Raw genomic sequence first — 23486 nt, 5'->3', positions numbered from 1 at the left:
AACAGAATCAGTCCACTATGTGTTTAGTACTGGGGGGGACAGAATCAGTCCACTATGTGTTTAGTACTGGGGGGGAACAGAATCAGTCCACTATGTGTTTAGTACTGGGGGGGAACAGAATCAGTCCACTATGTGTTTAGTACTGGGGGGGAACAGAATCAGTCCACTATGTGTTTAGTACTGGGGGGGGGACAGAATCAGTCCACTATGTGTTTAGTACTGGGGGGGAACAGAATCAGTCCACTATGTGTTTAGTACTGGGGGGGGAACAGAATCAGTCCACTATGTGTTTAGTACTGGGGGGGAACAGAATCAGTCCACTATGTGTTTAGTACTGGGGGGGAACAGAATCAGTCCACTATGTGTTTAGTACTGGGGGGGAACAGAATCAGTCCACTATGTGTTTAGTACTGGGGGGGGACAGAATCAGTCCACTATGTGTTTAGTACTGGGGGGAACAGAATCAGTCCACTATGTGTTTAGTACTGGGGGGGGAACAGAATCAGTCCACTATGTGTTTAGTACTGGGGGGGAACAGAATCAGTCCACTATGTGTTTAGTACTGGGGGGGGAACAGAATCAGTCCACTATGTGTTTAGTACTGGGGGGGGAACAGAATCAGTCCACTATGTGTTTAGTACTGGGGGGGGAACAGAATCAGTCCACTATGTGTTTAGTACTGGGGGGGAACAGAATCAGTCCACTATGTGTTTAGTACTGGGGGGAACAGAATCAGTCCACTATGTGTTTAGTACTGGGGGGAACAGAATCAGTCCACTATGTGTTTAGTACTGGGGGGGGAACAGAATCAGTCCACTATGTGTTTAGTACTGGGGGGGGAACAGAATCAGTCCACTATGTGTTTAGTACTGGGGGGGGAACAGAATCAGTCCACTATGTGTTTAGTACTGGGGGGACAGAATCAGTCCACTATGTGTTTAGTACTGGGGGGGGAACAGAATCAGTCCACTATGTGTTTAGTACTGGGGGGAACAGAATCAGTCCACTATGTGTTTAGTACTGGGGGGGAACAGAATCAGTCCACTATGTGTTTAGTACTGGGGGGAACAGAATCAGTCCACTATGTGTTTAGTACTGGGGGGGGACAGAATCAGTCCACTATGTGTTTAGTACTGGGGGGGAACAGAATCAGTCCACTATGTGTTTAGTACTGGGGGGGGAACAGAATCAGTCCACTATGTGTTTAGTACTGGGGGGGGGAACAGAATCAGTCCACTATGTGTTTAGTACTGGGGGGGGAACAGAATCAGTCCACTATGTGTTTAGTACTGGGGGGGGACAGAATCAGTCCACTATGTGTTTAGTACTGGGGGGGGAACAGAATCAGTCCACTATGTGTTTAGTACTGGGGGGGGAACAGAATCAGTCCACTATGTGTTTAGTACTGGGGGGGAACAGAATCAGTCCACTATGTGTTTAGTACTGGGGGGGAACAGAATCAGTCCACTATGTGTTTAGTACTGGGGGGGAACAGAATCAGTCCACTATGTGTTTAGTACTGGGGGGGAACAGAATCAGTCCACTATGTGTTTAGTACTGGGGGGGAACAGAATCAGTCCACTATGTGTTTAGTACTGGGGGGAACAGAATCAGTCCACTATGTGTTTAGTACTGGGGGGGGGACAGAATCAGTCCACTATGTGTTTAGTACTGGGGGGGGGACAGAATCAGTCCACTATGTGTTTAGTACTGGGGGGGAACAGAATCAGTCCACTATGTGTTTAGTACTGGGGGGGAACAGAATCAGTCCACTATGTGTTTAGTACTGGGGGGAACAGAATCAGTCCACTATGTGTTTAGTACTGGGGGGGGAACAGAATCAGTCCACTATGTGTTTAGTACTGGGGGGGGAACAGAATCAGTCCACTATGTGTTTAGTACTGGGGGGAACAGAATCAGTCCACTATGTGTTTAGTACTGGGGGGGGAACAGAATCAGTCCACTATGTGTTTAGTACTGGGGGGGAACAGAATCAGTCCACTATGTGTTTAGTACTGGGGGGGGAACAGAATCAGTCCACTATGTGTTTAGTACTGGGGGGGGGAACAGAATCAGTCCACTATGTGTTTAGTACTGGGGGGGAACAGAATCAGTCCACTATGTGTTTAGTACTGGGGGGGGAACAGAATCAGTCCACTATGTGTTTAGTACTGGGGGGGGGAACAGAATCAGTCCACTATGTGTTTAGTACTGGGGGGGAACAGAATCAGTCCACTATGTGTTTAGTACTGGGGGGGAACAGAATCAGTCCACTATGTGTTTAGTACTGGGGGGGGAACAGAATCAGTCCACTATGTGTTTAGTACTGGGGGGGAACAGAATCAGTCCACTATGTGTTTAGTACTGGGGGGGAACAGAATCAGTCCACTATGTGTTTAGTACTGGGGGGGGAACAGAATCAGTCCACTATGTGTTTAGTACTGGGGGGGAACAGAATCAGTCCACTATGTGTTTAGTACTGGGGGGGAACAGAATCAGTCCACTATGTGTTTAGTACTGGGGGGGGAACAGAATCAGTCCACTATGTGTTTAGTACTGGGGGGGAACAGAATCAGTCCACTATGTGTTTAGTACTGGGGGGGAACAGAATCAGTCCACTATGTGTTTAGTACTGGGGGGGAACAGAATCAGTCCACTATGTGTTTAGTACTGGGGGGGGGAACAGAATCAGTCCACTATGTGTTTAGTACTGGGGGGGAACAGAATCAGTCCACTATGTGTTTAGTACTGGGGGGGAACAGAATCAGTCCACTATGTGTTTAGTACTGGGGGGGGAACAGAATCAGTCCACTATGTGTTTAGTACTGGGGGGAACAGAATCAGTCCACTATGTGTTTAGTACTGGGGGGGGAACAGAATCAGTCCACTATGTGTTTAGTACTGGGGGGGAACAGAATCAGTCCACTATGTGTTTAGTACTGGGGGGGAACAGAATCAGTCCACTATGTGTTTAGTACTGGGGGGGAACAGAATCAGTCCACTATGTGTTTAGTACTGGGGGGGGGGGGAACAGAATCAGTCCACTATGTGTTTAGTACTGGGGGGGGAACAGAATCAGTCCACTATGTGTTTAGTACTGGGGGGGGAACAGAATCAGTCCACTATGTGTTTAGTACTGGGGGGAACAGAATCAGTCCACTATGTGTTTAGTACTGGGGGGAACAGAATCAGTCCACTATGTGTTTAGTACTGGGGGGGACAGAATCAGTCCACTATGTGTTTAGTACTGGGGGGGAACAGAATCAGTCCACTATGTGTTTAGTACTGGGGGGGGAACAGAATCAGTCCACTATGTGTTTAGTACTGGGGGGGAACAGAATCAGTCCACTATGTGTTTAGTACTGGGGGGGAACAGAATCAGTCCACTATGTGTTTAGTACTGGGGGGGGAACAGAATCAGTCCACTATGTGTTTAGTACTGGGGGGGAACAGAATCAGTCCACTATGTGTTTAGTACTGGGGGGGGGGAACAGAATCAGTCCACTATGTGTTTAGTACTGGGGGGGGGAACAGAATCAGTCCACTATGTGTTTAGTACTGGGGGGGAACAGAATCAGTCCACTATGTGTTTAGTACTGGGGGGGGGGAACAGAATCAGTCCACTATGTGTTTAGTACTGGGGGGGGAACAGAATCAGTCCACTATGTGTTTAGTACTGGGGGGGAACAGAATCAGTCCACTATGTGTTTAGTACTGGGGGGGACAGAATCAGTCCACTATGTGTTTAGTACTGGGGGGGGAACAGAATCAGTCCACTATGTGTTTAGTACTGGGGGGGAACAGAATCAGTCCACTATGTGTTTAGTACTGGGGGGGGAACAGAATCAGTCCACTATGTGTTTAGTACTGGGGGGAACAGAATCAGTCCACTATGTGTTTAGTACTGGGGGGGGAACAGAATCAGTCCACTATGTGTTTAGTACTGGGGGGGGAACAGAATCAGTCCACTATGTGTTTAGTACTGGGGGGGAACAGAATCAGTCCACTATGTGTTTAGTACTGGGGGGGGGACAGAATCAGTCCACTATGTGTTTAGTACTGGGGGGGGGGAACAGAATCAGTCCACTATGTGTTTAGTACTGGGGGGGGACAGAATCAGTCCACTATGTGTTTAGTACTGGGGGGGAACAGAATCAGTCCACTATGTGTTTAGTACTGGGGGGGGAACAGAATCAGTCCACTATGTGTTTAGTACTGGGGGGGGGAACAGAATCAGTCCACTATGTGTTTAGTACTGGGGGGGGAACAGAATCAGTCCACTATGTGTTTAGTACTGGGGGGGGAACAGAATCAGTCCACTATGTGTTTAGTACTGGGGGGGAACAGAATCAGTCCACTATGTGTTTAGTACTGGGGGGAACAGAATCAGTCCACTATGTGTTTAGTACTGGGGGGAACAGAATCAGTCCACTATGTGTTTAGTACTGGGGGGGAACAGAATCAGTCCACTATGTGTTTAGTACTGGGGGGGGACAGAATCAGTCCACTATGTGTTTAGTACTGGGGGGGGAACAGAATCAGTCCACTATGTGTTTAGTACTGGGGGGGGGAACAGAATCAGTCCACTATGTGTTTAGTACTGGGGGGGAACAGAATCAGTCCACTATGTGTTTAGTACTGGGGGGGGGAACAGAATCAGTCCACTATGTGTTTAGTACTGGGGGGACAGAATCAGTCCACTATGTGTTTAGTACTGGGGGGGAACAGAATCAGTCCACTATGTGTTTAGTACTGGGGGGGGGACAGAATCAGTCCACTATGTGTTTAGTACTGGGGGGGAACAGAATCAGTCCACTATGTGTTTAGTACTGGGGGGGGAACAGAATCAGTCCACTATGTGTTTAGTACTGGGGGGGAACAGAATCAGTCCACTATGTGTTTAGTACTGGGGGGGGGAACAGAATCAGTCCACTATGTGTTTAGTACTGGGGGGGGACAGAATCAGTCCACTATGTGTTTAGTACTGGGGGGAACAGAATCAGTCCACTATGTGTTTAGTACTGGGGGGGGAACAGAATCAGTCCACTATGTGTTTAGTACTGGGGGGGGGACAGAATCAGTCCACTATGTGTTTAGTACTGGGGGGGGAACAGAATCAGTCCACTATGTGTTTAGTACTGGGGGGGGGGACAGAATCAGTCCACTATGTGTTTAGTACTGGGGGGAACAGAATCAGTCCACTATGTGTTTAGTACTGGGGGGAACAGAATCAGTCCACTATGTGTTTAGTACTGGGGGGGGACAGAATCAGTCCACTATGTGTTTAGTACTGGGGGGGAACAGAATCAGTCCACTATGTGTTTAGTACTGGGGGGGAACAGAATCAGTCCACTATGTGTTTAGTACTGGGGGGGGGGAACAGAATCAGTCCACTATGTGTTTAGTACTGGGGGGAACAGAATCAGTCCACTATGTGTTTAGTACTGGGGGGGAACAGAATCAGTCCACTATGTGTTTAGTACTGGGGGGGGAACAGAATCAGTCCACTATGTGTTTAGTACTGGGGGGGGAACAGAATCAGTCCACTATGTGTTTAGTACTGGGGGGGGAACAGAATCAGTCCACTATGTGTTTAGTACTGGGGGGAACAGAATCAGTCCACTATGTGTTTAGTACTGGGGGGGGAACAGAATCAGTCCACTATGTGTTTAGTACTGGGGGGGAACAGAATCAGTCCACTATGTGTTTAGTACTGGGGGGGAACAGAATCAGTCCACTATGTGTTTAGTACTGGGGGGGGGAACAGAATCAGTCCACTATGTGTTTAGTACTGGGGGGGAACAGAATCAGTCCACTATGTGTTTAGTACTGGGGGGGAACAGAATCAGTCCACTATGTGTTTAGTACTGGGGGGGAACAGAATCAGTCCACTATGTGTTTAGTACTGGGGGGGGAACAGAATCAGTCCACTATGTGTTTAGTACTGGGGGGGGAACAGAATCAGTCCACTATGTGTTTAGTACTGGGGGGGGAACAGAATCAGTCCACTATGTGTTTAGTACTGGGGGGGGGGGAACAGAATCAGTCCACTATGTGTTTAGTACTGGGGGGGGACAGAATCAGTCCACTATGTGTTTAGTACTGGGGGGGAACAGAATCAGTCCACTATGTGTTTAGTACTGGGGGGGGGAACAGAATCAGTCCACTATGTGTTTAGTACTGGGGGGGACAGAATCAGTCCACTATGTGTTTAGTACTGGGGGGGAACAGAATCAGTCCACTATGTGTTTAGTACTGGGGGGGGAACAGAATCAGTCCACTATGTGTTTAGTACTGGGGGGGAACAGAATCAGTCCACTATGTGTTTAGTACTGGGGGGGGAACAGAATCAGTCCACTATGTGTTTAGTACTGGGGGGGGAACAGAATCAGTCCACAATGTGTTTAGTACTGGGGGGGAACAGAATCAGTCCACTATGTGTTTAGTACTGGGGGGGACAGAATCAGTCCACTATGTGTTTAGTACTGGGGGGGGAACAGAATCAGTCCACTATGTGTTTAGTACTGGGGGGGGGACAGAATCAGTCCACTATGTGTTTAGTACTGGGGGGGAACAGAATCAGTCCACTATGTGTTTAGTACTGGGGGGGAACAGAATCAGTCCACTATGTGTTTAGTACTGGGGGGGGAACAGAATCAGTCCACTATGTGTTTAGTACTGGGGGGAACAGAATCAGTCCACTATGTGTTTAGTACTGGGGGGGAACAGAATCAGTCCACTATGTGTTTAGTACTGGGGGGGGGGACAGAATCAGTCCACTATGTGTTTAGTACTGGGGGGGAACAGAATCAGTCCACTATGTGTTTAGTACTGGGGGGGAACAGAATCAGTCCACTATGTGTTTAGTACTGGGGGGGGGGACAGAATCAGTCCACTATGTGTTTAGTACTGGGGGGGAACAGAATCAGTCCACTATGTGTTTAGTACTGGGGGGGAACAGAATCAGTCCACTATGTGTTTAGTACTGGGGGGGACAGAATCAGTCCACTATGTGTTTAGTACTGGGGGGGGAACAGAATCAGTCCACTATGTGTTTAGTACTGGGGGGGGAACAGAATCAGTCCACTATGTGTTTAGTACTGGGGGGGAACAGAATCAGTCCACTATGTGTTTAGTACTGGGGGGGAACAGAATCAGTCCACTATGTGTTTAGTACTGGGGGGGAACAGAATCAGTCCACTATGTGTTTAGTACTGGGGGGGAACAGAATCAGTCCACTATGTGTTTAGTACTGGGGGGGGAACAGAATCAGTCCACTATGTGTTTAGTACTGGGGGGGGAACAGAATCAGTCCACTATGTGTTTAGTACTGGGGGGGGACAGAATCAGTCCACTATGTGTTTAGTACTGGGGGGAACAGAATCAGTCCACTATGTGTTTAGTACTGGGGGGGGAACAGAATCAGTCCACTATGTGTTTAGTACTGGGGGGAACAGAATCAGTCCACTATGTGTTTAGTACTGGGGGGGAACAGAATCAGTCCACTATGTGTTTAGTACTGGGGGGGGAACAGAATCAGTCCACTATGTGTTTAGTACTGGGGGGGGAACAGAATCAGTCCACTATGTGTTTAGTACTGGGGGGGAACAGAATCAGTCCACTATGTGTTTAGTACTGGGGGGAACAGAATCAGTCCACTATGTGTTTAGTACTGGGGGGGGGAACAGAATCAGTCCACTATGTGTTTAGTACTGGGGGGGGAACAGAATCAGTCCACTATGTGTTTAGTACTGGGGGGGGAACAGAATCAGTCCACTATGTGTTTAGTACTGGGGGGGAACAGAATCAGTCCACTATGTGTTTAGTACTGGGGGGGGAACAGAATCAGTCCACTATGTGTTTAGTACTGGGGGGGGACAGAATCAGTCCACTATGTGTTTAGTACTGGGGGGGAACAGAATCAGTCCACTATGTGTTTAGTACTGGGGGGGAACAGAATCAGTCCACTATGTGTTTAGTACTGGGGGGGGAACAGAATCAGTCCACTATGTGTTTAGTACTGGGGGGGAACAGAATCAGTCCACTATGTGTTTAGTACTGGGGGGGGGGAACAGAATCAGTCCACTATGTGTTTAGTACTGGGGGGGAACAGAATCAGTCCACTATGTGTTTAGTACTGGGGGGGAACAGAATCAGTCCACTATGTGTTTAGTACTGGGGGGGGACAGAATCAGTCCACTATGTGTTTAGTACTGGGGGGGGAACAGAATCAGTCCACTATGTGTTTAGTACTGGGGGGAACAGAATCAGTCCACTATGTGTTTAGTACTGGGGGGGGAACAGAATCAGTCCACTATGTGTTTAGTACTGGGGGGGAACAGAATCAGTCCACTATGTGTTTAGTACTGGGGGGGGGAACAGAATCAGTCCACTATGTGTTTAGTACTGGGGGGGGGACAGAATCAGTCCACTATGTGTTTAGTACTGGGGGGGGAACAGAATCAGTCCACTATGTGTTTAGTACTGGGGGGGGAACAGAATCAGTCCACTATGTGTTTAGTACTGGGGGGGGAACAGAATCAGTCCACTATGTGTTTAGTACTGGGGGGGAACAGAATCAGTCCACTATGTGTTTAGTACTGGGGGGGAACAGAATCAGTCCACTATGTGTTTAGTACTGGGGGGGAACAGAATCAGTCCACTATGTGTTTAGTACTGGGGGGGGGGAACAGAATCAGTCCACTATGTGTTTAGTACTGGGGGGGGGAACAGAATCAGTCCACTATGTGTTTAGTACTGGGGGGGACAGAATCAGTCCACTATGTGTTTAGTACTGGGGGGGGGAACAGAATCAGTCCACTATGTGTTTAGTACTGGGGGGGAACAGAATCAGTCCACTATGTGTTTAGTACTGGGGGGGGGACAGAATCAGTCCACTATGTGTTTAGTACTGGGGGGGAACAGAATCAGTCCACTATGTGTTTAGTACTGGGGGGGGACAGAATCAGTCCACTATGTGTTTAGTACTGGGGGGGGAACAGAATCAGTCCACTATGTGTTTAGTACTGGGGGGGAACAGAATCAGTCCACTATGTGTTTAGTACTGGGGGGGGGAACAGAATCAGTCCACTATGTGTTTAGTACTGGGGGGAACAGAATCAGTCCACTATGTGTTTAGTACTGGGGGGGGAACAGAATCAGTCCACTATGTGTTTAGTACTGGGGGGGGAACAGAATCAGTCCACTATGTGTTTAGTACTGGGGGGGGGAACAGAATCAGTCCACTATGTGTTTAGTACTGGGGGGGGGAACAGAATCAGTCCACTATGTGTTTAGTACTGGGGGGGAACAGAATCAGTCCACTATGTGTTTAGTACTGGGGGGGAACAGAATCAGTCCACTATGTGTTTAGTACTGGGGGGGAACAGAATCAGTCCACTATGTGTTTAGTACTGGGGGGGGAACAGAATCAGTCCACTATGTGTTTAGTACTGGGGGGGGAACAGAATCAGTCCACTATGTGTTTAGTACTGGGGGGGGAACAGAATCAGTCCACTATGTGTTTAGTACTGGGGGGGGAACAGAATCAGTCCACTATGTGTTTAGTACTGGGGGGGGAACAGAATCAGTCCACTATGTGTTTAGTACTGGGGGGGGAACAGAATCAGTCCACTATGTGTTTAGTACTGGGGGGGGAACAGAATCAGTCCACTATGTGTTTAGTACTGGGGGGGGAACAGAATCAGTCCACTATGTGTTTAGTACTGGGGGGGGGAACAGAATCAGTCCACTATGTGTTTAGTACTGGGGGGGAACAGAATCAGTCCACTATGTGTTTAGTACTGGGGGGGGAACAGAATCAGTCCACTATGTGTTTAGTACTGGGGGGGAACAGAATCAGTCCACTATGTGTTTAGTACTGGGGGGGGACAGAATCAGTCCACTATGTGTTTAGTACTGGGGGGGAACAGAATCAGTCCACTATGTGTTTAGTACTGGGGGGGGAACAGAATCAGTCCACTATGTGTTTAGTACTGGGGGGGAACAGAATCAGTCCACTATGTGTTTAGTACTGGGGGGGGAACAGAATCAGTCCACTATGTGTTTAGTACTGGGGGGGAACAGAATCAGTCCACTATGTGTTTAGTACTGGGGGGGAACAGAATCAGTCCACTATGTGTTTAGTACTGGGGGGGGGAACAGAATCAGTCCACTATGTGTTTAGTACTGGGGGGGGAACAGAATCAGTCCACTATGTGTTTAGTACTGGGGGGGGAACAGAATCAGTCCACTATGTGTTTAGTACTGGGGGGGGAACAGAATCAGTCCACTATGTGTTTAGTACTGGGGGGGGAACAGAATCAGTCCACTATGTGTTTAGTACTGGGGGGGGAACAGAATCAGTCCACTATGTGTTTAGTACTGGGGGGGGAACAGAATCAGTCCACTATGTGTTTAGTACTGGGGGGGAACAGAATCAGTCCACTATGTGTTTAGTACTGGGGGGGAACAGAATCAGTCCACTATGTGTTTAGTACTGGGGGGGAACAGAATCAGTCCACTATGTGTTTAGTACTGGGGGGGAACAGAATCAGTCCACTATGTGTTTAGTACTGGGGGGGAACAGAATCAGTCCACTATGTGTTTAGTACTGGGGGGGCAACAGAATCAGTCCACTATGTGTTTAGTACTGGGGGGGAACAGAATCAGTCCACTATGTGTTTAGTACTGGGGGGGAACAGAATCAGTCCACTATGTGTTTAGTACTGGGGGGGAACAGAATCAGTCCACTATGTGTTTAGTACTGGGGGGGAACAGAATCAGTCCACTATGTGTTTAGTACTGGGGGGGAACAGAATCAGTCCACTATGTGTTTAGTACTGGGGGGGGAACAGAATCAGTCCACTATGTGTTTAGTACTGGGGGGGAACAGAATCAGTCCACTATGTGTTTAGTACTGGGGGGGAACAGAATCAGTCCACTATGTGTTTAGTACTGGGGGGGGAACAGAATCAGTCCACTATGTGTTTAGTACTGGGGGGAACAGAATCAGTCCACTATGTGTTTAGTACTGGGGGGGAACAGAATCAGTCCACTATGTGTTTAGTACTGGGGGGGGGAACAGAATCAGTCCACTATGTGTTTAGTACTGGGGGGGGAACAGAATCAGTCCACTATGTGTTTAGTACTGGGGGGGAACAGAATCAGTCCACTATGTGTTTAGTACTGGGGGGGGGAACAGAATCAGTCCACTATGTGTTTAGTACTGGGGGGGAACAGAATCAGTCCACTATGTGTTTAGTACTGGGGGGGGGAACAGAATCAGTCCACTATGTGTTTAGTACTGGGGGGGAACAGAATCAGTCCACTATGTGTTTAGTACTGGGGGGGGAACAGAATCAGTCCACTATGTGTTTAGTACTGGGGGGGAACAGAATCAGTCCACTATGTGTTTAGTACTGGGGGGGGGGAACAGAATCAGTCCACTATGTGTTTAGTACTGGGGGGGAACAGAATCAGTCCACTATGTGTTTAGTACTGGGGGGGGAACAGAATCAGTCCACTATGTGTTTAGTACTGGGGGGGGGGAACAGAATCAGTCCACTATGTGTTTAGTACTGGGGGGGAACAGAATCAGTCCACTGTGTGTTTAGTACTGGGGGGGGGACAGAATCAGTCCACTATGTGTTTAGTACTGGGGGGGGGAACAGAATCAGTCCACTATGTGTTTAGTACTGGGGGGGGAACAGAATCAGTCCACTATGTGTTTAGTACTGGGGGGGGAACAGAATCAGTCCACTATGTGTTTAGTACTGGGGGGGAACAGAATCAGTCCACTATGTGTTTAGTACTGGGGGGGGACAGAATCAGTCCACTATGTGTTTAGTACTGGGGGGGGAACAGAATCAGTCCACTATGTGTTTAGTACTGGGGGGGAACAGAATCAGTCCACTATGTGTTTAGTACTGGGGGGGGGAACAGAATCAGTCCACTATGTGTTTAGTACTGGGGGGGAACAGAATCAGTCCACTATGTGTTTAGTACTGGGGGGGGGGAACAGAATCAGTCCACTATGTGTTTAGTACTGGGGGGGAACAGAATCAGTCCACTATGTGTTTAGTACTGGGGGAACAGAATCAGTCCACTATGTGTTTAGTACTGGGGGGGACAGAATCAGTCCACTATGTGTTTAGTACTGGGGGGGGGACAGAATCAGTCCACTATGTGTTCAGTACTGGGGGGAACAGAATCAGTCCACTATGTGTTTAGTACTGGGGGGGGAACAGAATCAGTCCACTATGTGTTTAGTACTGGGGGGGGACAGAATCAGTCCACTATGTGTTTAGTACTGGGGGGGGAACAGAATCAGTCCACTATGTGTTTAGTACTGGGGGGGAACAGAATCAGTCCACTATGTGTTTACTACTGGGGGGGAACAGAATCAGTCCACTATGTGTTTAGTACTGGGGGGGAACAGAATCAGTCCACTATGTGTTTAGTACTGGGGGGAACAGAATCAGTCCACTATGTGTTTAGTACTGGGGGGAACAGAATCAGTCCACTATGTGTTTAGTACTGGGGGGGGAACATAATCAGTCCACTATTTGTTTAGTACTGGGGGGGGAACAGAATCAGTCCACTATGTGTTTTGTACCGGATCGTATGTGTGTAATTGATACACGTTGTTTTCTAGTGATCACTGTCAATTTGCATCAATCAACTCATTACCATTATACCGTATGTTGTAATGTAAAAAAAAAAAAATAGTAATGTTTTAAAAATATATATATTCTTGAAATTAAAAAAATTAAAAAAATAATTGAAAGTGATTCACTTTTTTGTTGTTGTTGTTGTTGTCTGAAAAATAAATAAACTTTACCCCATTCAGTGGATGGCGACGTGGATCATTCAGTTGGTGTCGCCTGGTGTGACGTTTAATCTAGTGGACGGAACTCTTCTTTCAACAACAACAACACGGCTACTGATTCTATGGATTTAACCGCCTCGGTAGCTTTGCTAGCCAAAATAAAAAACGAAATATTGAACCTCTACACTGTTTCGGTGTATATTAACAACTGTATTTTAAAAACACACTCCTGTCGTCTACCTAATTATCCCGTTTAAGTTCATATTTATTCTGTTGTTATTAGTCAGGTTGCCCGGTTTGATAAATTAGCCTAGCACTTGGCTAGTCGCTAATGCTAACTTGCTATCTATCACCCTTGACCATGAGCTCACCAAGCTACTCTCCTGTTAAAGAGGAGGAGGAGGAGGTCTGCTGGACTGAGGAAGAGGGTCTGTGGCTGAACGTTGTCGTGAAAGAGGAGGAGGAAGAGGAGGAGGAAGAGGAGGATGTTACAGTAAAACAAGAAGTGGAGGAAGGTGAGGCTGTTACAGTGAAAGAAGAAGAGAAAGACGTTTCAGTGAAAGAAGAGGAAGACGCGTTCAGAGTGAAAGAGGAAGAGGGGGATGTTACAGTAAAAGAAGAGGAGGAAGATGCAGTTCTTGGAGTGAAGAAGGAAGGAGAGATTACTGTCACATTGAAAGATGAAGAGGAGGAGACAGGAGACCTGATTAACACCAGTAAGTACTGTCTTAAGAACAGGGTCACTTACTCTACAGTTAAACTGATGTGTGATTTTTATAGGGTCAATCTGCAATTCCTACATCTGTTTTTGGACTATAAATAGCCCGTTGTTTCTTGAAGAATAGAACTTATAAAATGCCTCATGAGCTAAACTTCAACTTTCTTTACAAAAATAAATAAATGTAGGTGAAATTATTTAAATTATTTCAAGGCTATAGCCTACAAAGAAATACACTCAGAATTTTTAAAACAACATTTCGTTCTATTAAGTCATTACAGTCTATACACTGAGCATATAGCCTGTGACTTATTCAGACTTAAATACAAATAAAAAAAATAAAAAATGACTTAGTGCCTTTTGAATTCATTTTTAGAAACACGAGTTTGGCCAGTCTATGGCTTCAGGCTCATACGATAGTGCCTGGAGAGTGGCCTCTCCACACATACAGAGCCACTGGGGAAGCTAAACACCCATTTGGCCACTCTTGACAGGCTGGGCAGAGATGCAGAGCCACTGGGGAAGCTAAACACCCTTCAGGCCACTCTTGACAGGCTGGGCAGAGATGCAGAGCCACTGGGGAAGTTATACACCCATTTGGCCACTCTTGACAGGCTGGGCAGAGATGCAGAGCCAATGGGGAAGCTAAACACCCATTTGGCCACTCTTGACAGGCTGGGCAGAGATGCAGAGCCACTGGGGAAGCTAAACACCCATTAGGCCACTCTTGACAGGCTGGGCAGAGATGCAGAGCCACTGGGGAAGCTAAACACCCATTTGGCCACTCTTGACAGGCTGGGCAGAGATGCAGATTTGTTATTTTTCTATAGATAAGCCCTAAAGTTTTTTTAGGCAAAATAGCCCAATCAAAACGGAAAGCGCTCCTTGAACGTGGGAATATGCCAGGCCTATTGTGGGCCAAAAATCAATTATGGCCTATAGTATAGGTAATAAAACCAAAATTAAATAAACGTTTAAGAGATCAGATTTTTGTTGTTGTTGTTTATAAATACGTTTTACACTTAGTTATCTACCCACTTCGTTCCATATGCATCTAGTAATCTACACCATCATGCTTTTGGGATTACATGTCTTTTCACATTCTTTAGTTGTTGACATCACCACACTCTCTCTCTTGCTCTTGGTTCTCATCTTTGTAAGTCACTTTGATTTAGCAACTGTGTGTTTTATCAGTTTCTTTATGTCAAATATTTAGTGAAACTCCGTGACAGTAGCAAGGGGGATAATAGCAGCACGTAAATAGACTATAGATGCATGCTGGGCCGGGCCCTGAGCTCGTGAAGTGACTCGCTACTGGAGCGAAATTGGAGAGGGGGGTGAGAAAGCCGACGCTCCAGCCTTTGGGAATCTTGGGTGAGGTCCAGGTGGTATACCCTCCAGCCTTCTGGGTAGTTTGGGTGAGACCCAGGCAGGATCATGCTGTGGGGATATTTTTCAGCGGAAGGGACTGGGAGACTAGTCAGGATTGAGGGAAAGATTAACGCCGCAACCAGAGCCTGAACCCGATCGAACATCTCTGGAGAGACCAGAAAATAGCTGTGCAGCAACGCTCCCCATCCAACCTGACAGAGCTTGAGAGGCTCTGCAAAGAAGAAGAATGGGAGAAACTCCCCAAATACAGGTGTGCCAAGCTTGTAGCGTCATACCCAAGAAGACTCGAGGCTGTAATCACTGCCAAAGGTGTTTCAACAAAGTACTGAGTAAAGGGTCTGAATACTTTAATGTAAATGTGATATTTAAGTTTAAAAATGTTAAGACATTTGCAAAAATTTCTACAAACCTGTTTTTGCTTTGTCATTATGGGATATTGTGATGTCATTATGGGGTATTGTGATGTCATTATGGGATATTGTGTGTAGCTTGATGAGGGGGGGGGGGGGGGGGAACAATTTAATACATTTTAGAATGAGGCTGTAATGTAACAGAATGTGGAAAATGTCGAGGGGGTCTGAACACTTTTCGAATGCACCGAATATACTTTAGTTCAGAAGGAGAGGTTATAACACTATATACTTTAGTTCAGAAGAAGAGGTTATAACACTATATACTGTAGTTCAGAAGGAGAGGTTATAACACTATATACTGTAGTTCAGAAGGAGAGGTTATAACACTATACACTTTAGTTCAGAGGTTATAACACTATATACTTTAGTTCAGGAGGAGAGGTTATAACACTATATCCTGTAGTTCAGAGAGGTTATAACACTATATACTTTAGTTCAGAGAGGATTTAACACTATATACTTTAGTTCAGAAGGAGAGGTTATAACACTATATACTGTAGTTCAGAGGTTATAACACTATATACTTTAGTTCAGAAGGAGAGGTTATAACACTATATACTGTAGTTCAGGAGGAGAGGTTATAACACTATATACTGTAGTTCAGAAGGAGAGGTTATAACACTATATACTGTAGTTCAGAAGGAGAGGTTATAACACTATATACTGTAGTTCGGAAGGAGAGGTTATAACACTATATACTGTAGTTCAGGAGGAGAGGTTATAACACTATATACTGTAGTTCAGAAGGAGAGGTTATAACACTATATACTGTAGTTCAGAGGTTATAACACTATATACTTTAGTTCAGAAGGAGAGGTTATAACACTATATACTGTTGTTCAGAGGTTATAACACTATATACTTTAGTTCAGAGAGGTTATAACACTATATACTGTAGTTCAGAGAGGTTATAACACTATATACTGTAGTTCAGAAGGAGAGGTTATAACACTATATACTGTAGTTCAGAAGGAGAGGTTATAACACTATATACTGTAGTGCAGAAGGAGAGGTTATAACACTATATACTGTAGTTCAGAGGTTATAACACTATATACTTTAGTTCAGAGAGGTTATAACACTATATACTGTAGTTCAGAGAGGTTATAACACTATATACTTTAGTTCAGGAGGAGAGGTTATAACACTATATACTGTAGTTCAGAGAGTTTATAACACTATATACTTTAGTTCAGAGAGGTTATAACACTACATACTTTAGTTCAGAATGAGAGGTTGTAACACTATATACTGTAGTTCAGAGGTTATAACACTATATACTGTAGTTCAGAGAGGTTATAACACTATATACTTTAGTTCAGAAGGAGAGGTTGTAACACTATATACTGTAGTTCAGAAGGAGAGGTTCTAACACTATATACTGTAGTTCAGAAGGAGAGGTTATAACACTATATACTGTAGTTCAGAAGGAGAGGTTATAACACTATAGACTGTAGTTCAGAAGGAGAGGTTATAACACTATATACTGTAGTTCAGAAGGAGAGGTTATAACACTATATACTGTAGTTCAGAGAGGTTATAACACTATATACTGTAGTTCAGAGAGGTTATAACACTATATACTTTAGTTCAGGAATAGAGGTTATAACACTATATACTGTAGTTCAGAGAGGTTATAACACTATATACTTTAGTTCAGAGAGGTTATAACACTATATACTTTAGTTCAGGAGGAGAGGTTATAACACTATATACTTTAGTTCAGGAGGAGAGGTTATAACACTATATACTGTAGTTCAGAGAGGTTATAACACTATATACTTTAGTTCAGAGAGGTTATAACACTATATACTTTAGTTCAGGAGGAGAGGTTATAACACTATATACTTTAGTTCAGGAGCAGTTAGTAGCAGTTAGCAGGCCGGGGCTAGCAAGCTAGCAGTTAGCAGGTTGGGGCTAGCAGTTAGCAGGCCGGGGCTAGCAAGCTAGCATGAGGGCCTTAGAGGGACGTCGCGATGGGGAGAAAAGTCTGTTTTTGCCTCATCGTGCGGTGACGTCAATAGACCAGTCGTGGAATTAGTAGGGTTCCAAGTAGCAGAGGGGTCCAAGTCCAATTGGCAAAATGGGTATAGTGGTCCAAGAAACTGGCCGGTGGATCAGCTAACAGTCCAATATGCTCTAGATAGCTAGCAGGTCGCGGTTAGCAGAATGGGCCTTCAGGGGACATCGCGCCTGAGGGGCATGTTGGGATCCTCGGGCAGATTATGTCGGTATTCCAGTCGTAGAGGATCGGCGGGGTTCCGTGCCCCGTACCGGCAGTAGAAGAGGTTCGGATATTGTAGCCGAGGAGTGGGCTTCAGGAGTAGCCCAGGAGCCCTAGCCGGGAGATGGGTCTAGCATGGGCTAGCTCCAGGCTAGTTGGTGCTAGCTCCGGGACGGAAACGTTAGCCAGGAGTAGTCAACCCGGGTTGCGGTTAGCTAGCTGCGATGATCGAGATGAAAAGGTTTCAGAGTTAGCGGTAGGAATCCGGGGATATGGAGAGAAAAATAGGTCCGGTATGCTCTGGTTTGAAACGCGTTGTACGAACTGGCGAGAGCTTTCCAAGCTAAAGGTTAGCTGATGACCGCTAGCAGTGGTTAGCTGACTGATAGCTGATAGCTAGTTAGCTAGTTAGCTTCAGTTGAGGTATTCCAGATTCGGAGGTAAATAGAAATATTTTAGAAGAAAAACAGATCCACACCACATTGGGTGAGGCGGGTTGCAGGAGAGTATATTGAAGTTGAGGTTTAGGAAAAAAAATATTTAAAAAGAATGCGCATAAAAAGATATATACATGAGACGTCTGACTGCTACGCCATCTTGGATTTTGGACTTGTAGATGACCTAGAGCCAGTGGCTTTGGCGACGAGTTCTAACCAGACACCTAGGTATTTGTAGTTGTCCACATATTCTAGGTGTCTGGTTAGACTGTAAACTCTCCTTCTAGACTCACATCAAACAACTCCAATCTAAAATTAAATCTAGAATCGGCTTCCTATTTCGCTACAAAGCATCCTTCACTCACGGTGCCAAACATACCCTCGTAAAACTGACTATCCTACCGATCCTTGACTTCGGCGATGTCATTTACAAAATAGCCTCCAACACTCTACTCAGCAAATTGGATGCAGTCTATCACAGTGCCATCCGTTTTGTCACCAAAGCCCAATATACTACCCACCACTGCGACCTGTATGGTCTCGTTGGCTGGCCCTCGCTTCATACTCGTCGCCAAACCCACATTGGCTCCAGGTCATCTATAAGTCTATGCTAGGTAAAGCCCCGCCTTATCTCAGCTCACTGGTCACCATAGCAGCACCCACCCGTAGCACGCGCTCCAGCAGGTGTATTTCACTGCGCACCCCCATAGCCAATTCTTCCTTCGGCCGCCTTTCCTTCCAGTTCTCTGCTGCCAATGACTGGAACGAACTGCAAAAATCACTGAAGCTGGAGACTCATATCTCCCTCACTAGCTTTAAGCACCAGCTGTCAGAGCAGCTCACAGATCACTGCACCTGTACATAGCCCATCTGTAAATAGCCCATCCAACTACCCACATCCCCATACTGTTATTTATTTTGCTCCTTTGCACCCCAGTATCTCTACTTGCACACTCATCTTCTGCACATTTATCACTCCAGTGTTTAATTGCTATATTGTAATTATTTAACCACTATGGCCTATTCATTGCCTTTACCTCCCTTGTCCTACCTCATTTGCACATGCTGTATATATAGACTTTTCTACTGTATTATTGATTGTATGTTTGTTTTACTCCATGTGTAACTCTGTGTTGTTGTATGTTGTCGAACTGCTTTGCTTTATCTTGGCCAGGTCACAGTTGTAAATGAGAACTTGTTCTCAACTGGCCTACCTGGTTAAATAAAGGTGAAATAAATAAAACAATTATAAAAAGACATTACTACTGAACAATTAAGACAAAATATGACTGTTGTTCTTCACTTGACTGTCTTATTAGTTTATTAGTAATAATTAGTTAGTTAAATTAGTAGTATTAGCTATAACGCATGCTAGCAGATACCCCATAGACTTCCAGTCATTGCGCTAACGCATGCTAGCAGATACCCCATAGACTTCCAGTCATTGCGCTAACGCATGCTAGCAGATACCCCATAGACTTCCAGTCATTGCGCTAACGCTAACGCTAATCTATCCGCTAACGTCCTTCCTACTGGACACAGAGACCAAAATGGTATCCGTGAGTTTATCTGACTAGGGGAAGTAGGTAAATAAAATTAATTAATTAATTAAATTAAATTGTAATTAAATAAAATAAATAAAATGTAATACAATTTTAATAAAATAAATAAAATAATTTAATAACATTTTTAAATAAAATTTAATAAAATTTAAATAAATTAAATTATTTAATAAAATTTTTAAAATAAAATAAGTAAAATAATTTAATAAAATAAAAATACCAAAGAAAATCCATTCAATTTTAGAAGAAAATTGTAAAAAAAAAAGTTTGTAAAATAATTTAAATATTCACTACTTTGACTTGTGTGACTTTGTTGTTCAAACAGGAGAGAGTCGTGACTATCTTGGATCCTCCGGGGAGCCTCAACAACAACATCATGATGCTGACGAAGCAGAGAAGAGTCTCTCCAGATCAGAACTCCTCAAGAAACACCAGCAGAGATTCATCTATTCAACAGAACTTAAAAGACATCCGAGAATCAATACAGGAGAAAAACCTTACAGCTGTGATCAATGTGGGAAGAGTTTTGCTAAGGCAGGAGGCCTGGCTATACACCACAGAATACACACGGGAGAAAAACCTTACCACTGCTCTGACTGCGGAATGAGTTTTGCTACCTCAAGCCAGCTGATAAGACATCAGAAAACACACACAGGAGAAAAGCCTTATTGCTGTGATCAGTGTGGGAAGAGATTCATTCAATCGGCTAACCTGACTGTACACAAGAGAATACACACCGGAGAGAAACCGTACCACTGCTCTGACTGCGTGAAGAGCTTTTCTACCTCAAGTGGATTGATAACACACCAGCGAACACACACGGGAGAGAAGCCTTACCACTGCTCCGAGTGCGGAAAGAGCTGTACCACCTCAAGTGCACTGATATCACACCAGCGTACACACACGGGAGAGAAGCATTACCACTGCTCTGATTGTGGGAAGAGTTTTACTACTTTAAGCAACCTGACACAACACCAGCGAACACACACAGTAGGGAAGCCTCATAGCTGTGATCAATGTGACAAGACATACTCCCATCTAATGTCTCTGATTAAACATCAGAAAATACATGCAGGAGATCCAGAATGTGGAACGATCTCCAACACCAGACCTGGGTAGTAGAACACAGAGTGTAGAATGACCTCCAACACCAGACCTGGGTAGTAGAACACAGAGTGTAGAATGATGTCCAACACCAGACCTGGGTATAGAAAAGAGTGTGAATGATTCCACACAGACTGGAGAGTTGAATGATCTCCAACACCAGATGGGTAGAAAAGAGGAATGATCTCCAACACCAGACCTGGGTAGTAGAACACAGAGTGTAGAATGATGTCCAACACCAGACCTGGGTAGTAGAACACTGAGTGTGGAATGATCTCCAACACCAGACCTGGGTAGTAGAACACAGAGGGCAGAGTAGAACACAGAGTGTAGAATGATCTCCAACACCAGACCTGGGTAGTAGAACACCAGACCTGGGTAGTAGAACACAGAGTGTAGAATGATCTCCAACACCAGACCTGGGTAGTAGAACGCAGAGTGTAGAATGATCTCCAACACCAGACCTGGGTAGTAGAACACAGAGTGTAGAATGATCTCCAACACCAGACCTGGGTAGTAGAACGCAGAGTGTAGAATGATCTCCAACACCAGACCTGGGTAGTAGAACACAGAGTGTGGAATGATATCTTTGTGATAACTGTTGATGTTCAACTTGATTCACCCTTCAGTATTTCTTAAATCATACTCTTGACAGCTCTGTCAAATGATCACATTTCCTAGTTTGTAAAACGATCAAACATTTTAATAGAAACATTTTATAGAATAAACATCAGGGACATATGACAACAATCTGTGAAATGTAAACTCTTCTAGGTTTCCCCAGCAACAGTTCCCATAACATGATGCTGCCACCACTAGAAAAATACAAAAGGGTTTTACTCAATGTTTAGATTTTAGATTTTTAGATTTTGACCCAAACTGTAATTTTTAATTTAGGCCAAAAAAGGTTATTTAACATTTTATTTAACTAGGAAAGTCAGTTAAGAAAATATTCTAATTTTAAAATGAAAGGCACAAACCTGCATGACGCTGGGCCAATTGTGTCCCGCCCTATGGAACTCCCAATCACGGCCGGCCGGCTGTGGTACAGCCTGGATTTCGAACCAGGGTGTGTCTGTAGTGACGCCTCAAGCAATGAGTAGCAGTGCCTTAGACCGCTGTGATACAGCCTGGATTTCGAACCAGGGTGTGTCTGTAGTGACACCTCAAGCACTGAGATGCAGTGCCGTAGACCCCCGCGCCACTCGGGAGCTCCTGTAGGGAAGTTATTTGCAATGTTGTTGATCCTCTGTATATTTTTCAAGTATTGTGGTGTCAGCATCATGTTATGGGTATGCTTGTCACCGGGAGGGTAGTTTGTCAGGATCAAAATAAATATGAAAGAAGCAAAGCCCAGGTAAATCATTATGTGAAAACCTAACCTTGGGATGGTGTTATTGGTGACACACATTTTAATGGCAAAGACACACGGCAGAATGTCTTTCCCGAGAGGTTGTTTTTTTGCGTGTTTCTGACTGGTCCAGTCTGTCTTGTCTCTGTCTTGTCTCTTACATCTGCTTGGAAATCCTAGACATGGTTTGAATATTTGCTGTCCATCAATGATTCCCAAACGAAATGTACTGAGCTAGAACAATTTGGACAAAAAAATATTTGATACAGTGTATGTTGCCCTTAAATTTTTTTTACCCTCTATTTTTAACTAGGCAAGTCAGTTAAGAACAAATTCTTATTTACAATGACTGCCTTCCGGGGGAACAGTGGGTTGCCTTCTGCCTTCTTCAGGATGACAGAACGACAGATTTTCGGGGATTCGATCCAGCAACCTTTCGGTTACTGGCCCAACGCTCTAACCACTAGGATACCTGCCGCCCCTCCACTCTAACCACTGGGCTACCTGCCGCCCCTCCACTCTAACCACTAGGATACCTGCCGCCTCTACACTCTAACCACTAGGCTACCTGCCGTCTCTACACTCTAACCACTAGGATACCTGCCGCCTCCACACTCTAACCACTAGGCTACCTGCCGCCCCTCCACTCTAACCACTAGGCTACCTGCCGCCTCTACACTCTAACCACTAGGCTACCTGCCGCCCCTCCACTCTAACCACTAGGATACCTGCCGCCCCTCCACTCTAACCACTAGGCTACCTGCTGCCCCCGAAATAGTTGTAGAAGTTTGGTAGGATCTTATTTCAACATGATTCAACATTTGTAATGGCTGCCAAAGATGCTTCCGTCAAGACTATTTACTCTGTGGGGGCTGGAGACATCTTAACAGTTGTTTTATTCATTTGGAAAATGTTTTCTTTGGTTTTAACTGTAGATTGGTGGGGAAAATGTTTTCTATGGTTTTAACTGTAGATTGGTGGAGGGAAATGTTTTCTATGGTTTTAACTGTAGATTGGTGGAGGGAAATGTTTTCTATGGTTTTAACTGTAGATTGGTGGAGGGGAAATGTTTTCAAATCAAATCAAATCAAATTTATTTTTATATAGCCCTTCGTACATCAGCTGATATTCTCAAAGTGCTGTACAGAAACCCAGCCTAAAACCCCAAACAGCAAGCAAAGCATGTGAAAGAAGCACGGTGGCTAGGAAAAACTCCCTAGGAAAAACTCCCTAGAAAGGCCAAAAACCTAGGAAGAAACCTAGAGAGGAACCAGGCTATGAGGGGTGGCCAGTCCTCTTCTGGCTGTGCAGGGTGGATATTATAACAGAACATGGTCAAAATGTTAAAATGTTAAAATGTTCATAAATGACCAGCATGGTCAAATAATAATAATCATAGTAGTTGTCGAGGGTGCAACAAGCACGTCCGGTGAACAGGTCAGGGTTCCATAGCCGC

At 45.1% G+C, this 23486-nt stretch overlaps 1 protein-coding gene across 1 annotated transcript; it reads left to right on the top strand.

The window, feature by feature from the left end:
* Nucleotides 1-12917: 12917 nt before the first annotated feature.
* Nucleotides 12918-20774, top strand: LOC123725372 (zinc finger protein 501-like). Its single transcript, XM_045690495.1, has 2 exons — nucleotides 12918-13545; nucleotides 19901-20774. Exons 1-2 carry the CDS (start codon nucleotides 13161-13163, stop codon nucleotides 20692-20694), a joined length of 1179 nt encoding a protein of 392 aa, XP_045546451.1. The 5' UTR covers nucleotides 12918-13160; the 3' UTR covers nucleotides 20695-20774.
* Nucleotides 20775-23486: the final 2712 nt, after the last annotated feature.

This window comes from Salmo salar, chromosome ssa12, assembly GCF_905237065.1.
Source record: "Salmo salar chromosome ssa12, Ssal_v3.1, whole genome shotgun sequence".
NCBI lineage: Eukaryota > Metazoa > Chordata > Actinopteri > Salmoniformes > Salmonidae > Salmo > Salmo salar.
Note: the sequence above shows the minus strand (reverse complement) of the source record. Positions and strands in the feature narration are given on the sequence as shown.

Coding starts and splice junctions, on each gene's coding strand:
- LOC123725372 (XM_045690495.1), top strand. CDS start 13,161: ATGCTAACTTGCTATCTATCACCCTTGACCATGAGCTCACCAAGCTAC. Junction 13,546..19,900: donor AGGAGACCTGATTAACACCA/GTAAGTACTGTC, acceptor TTGTTCAAACAG/GAGAGAGTCGTGACTATCTT.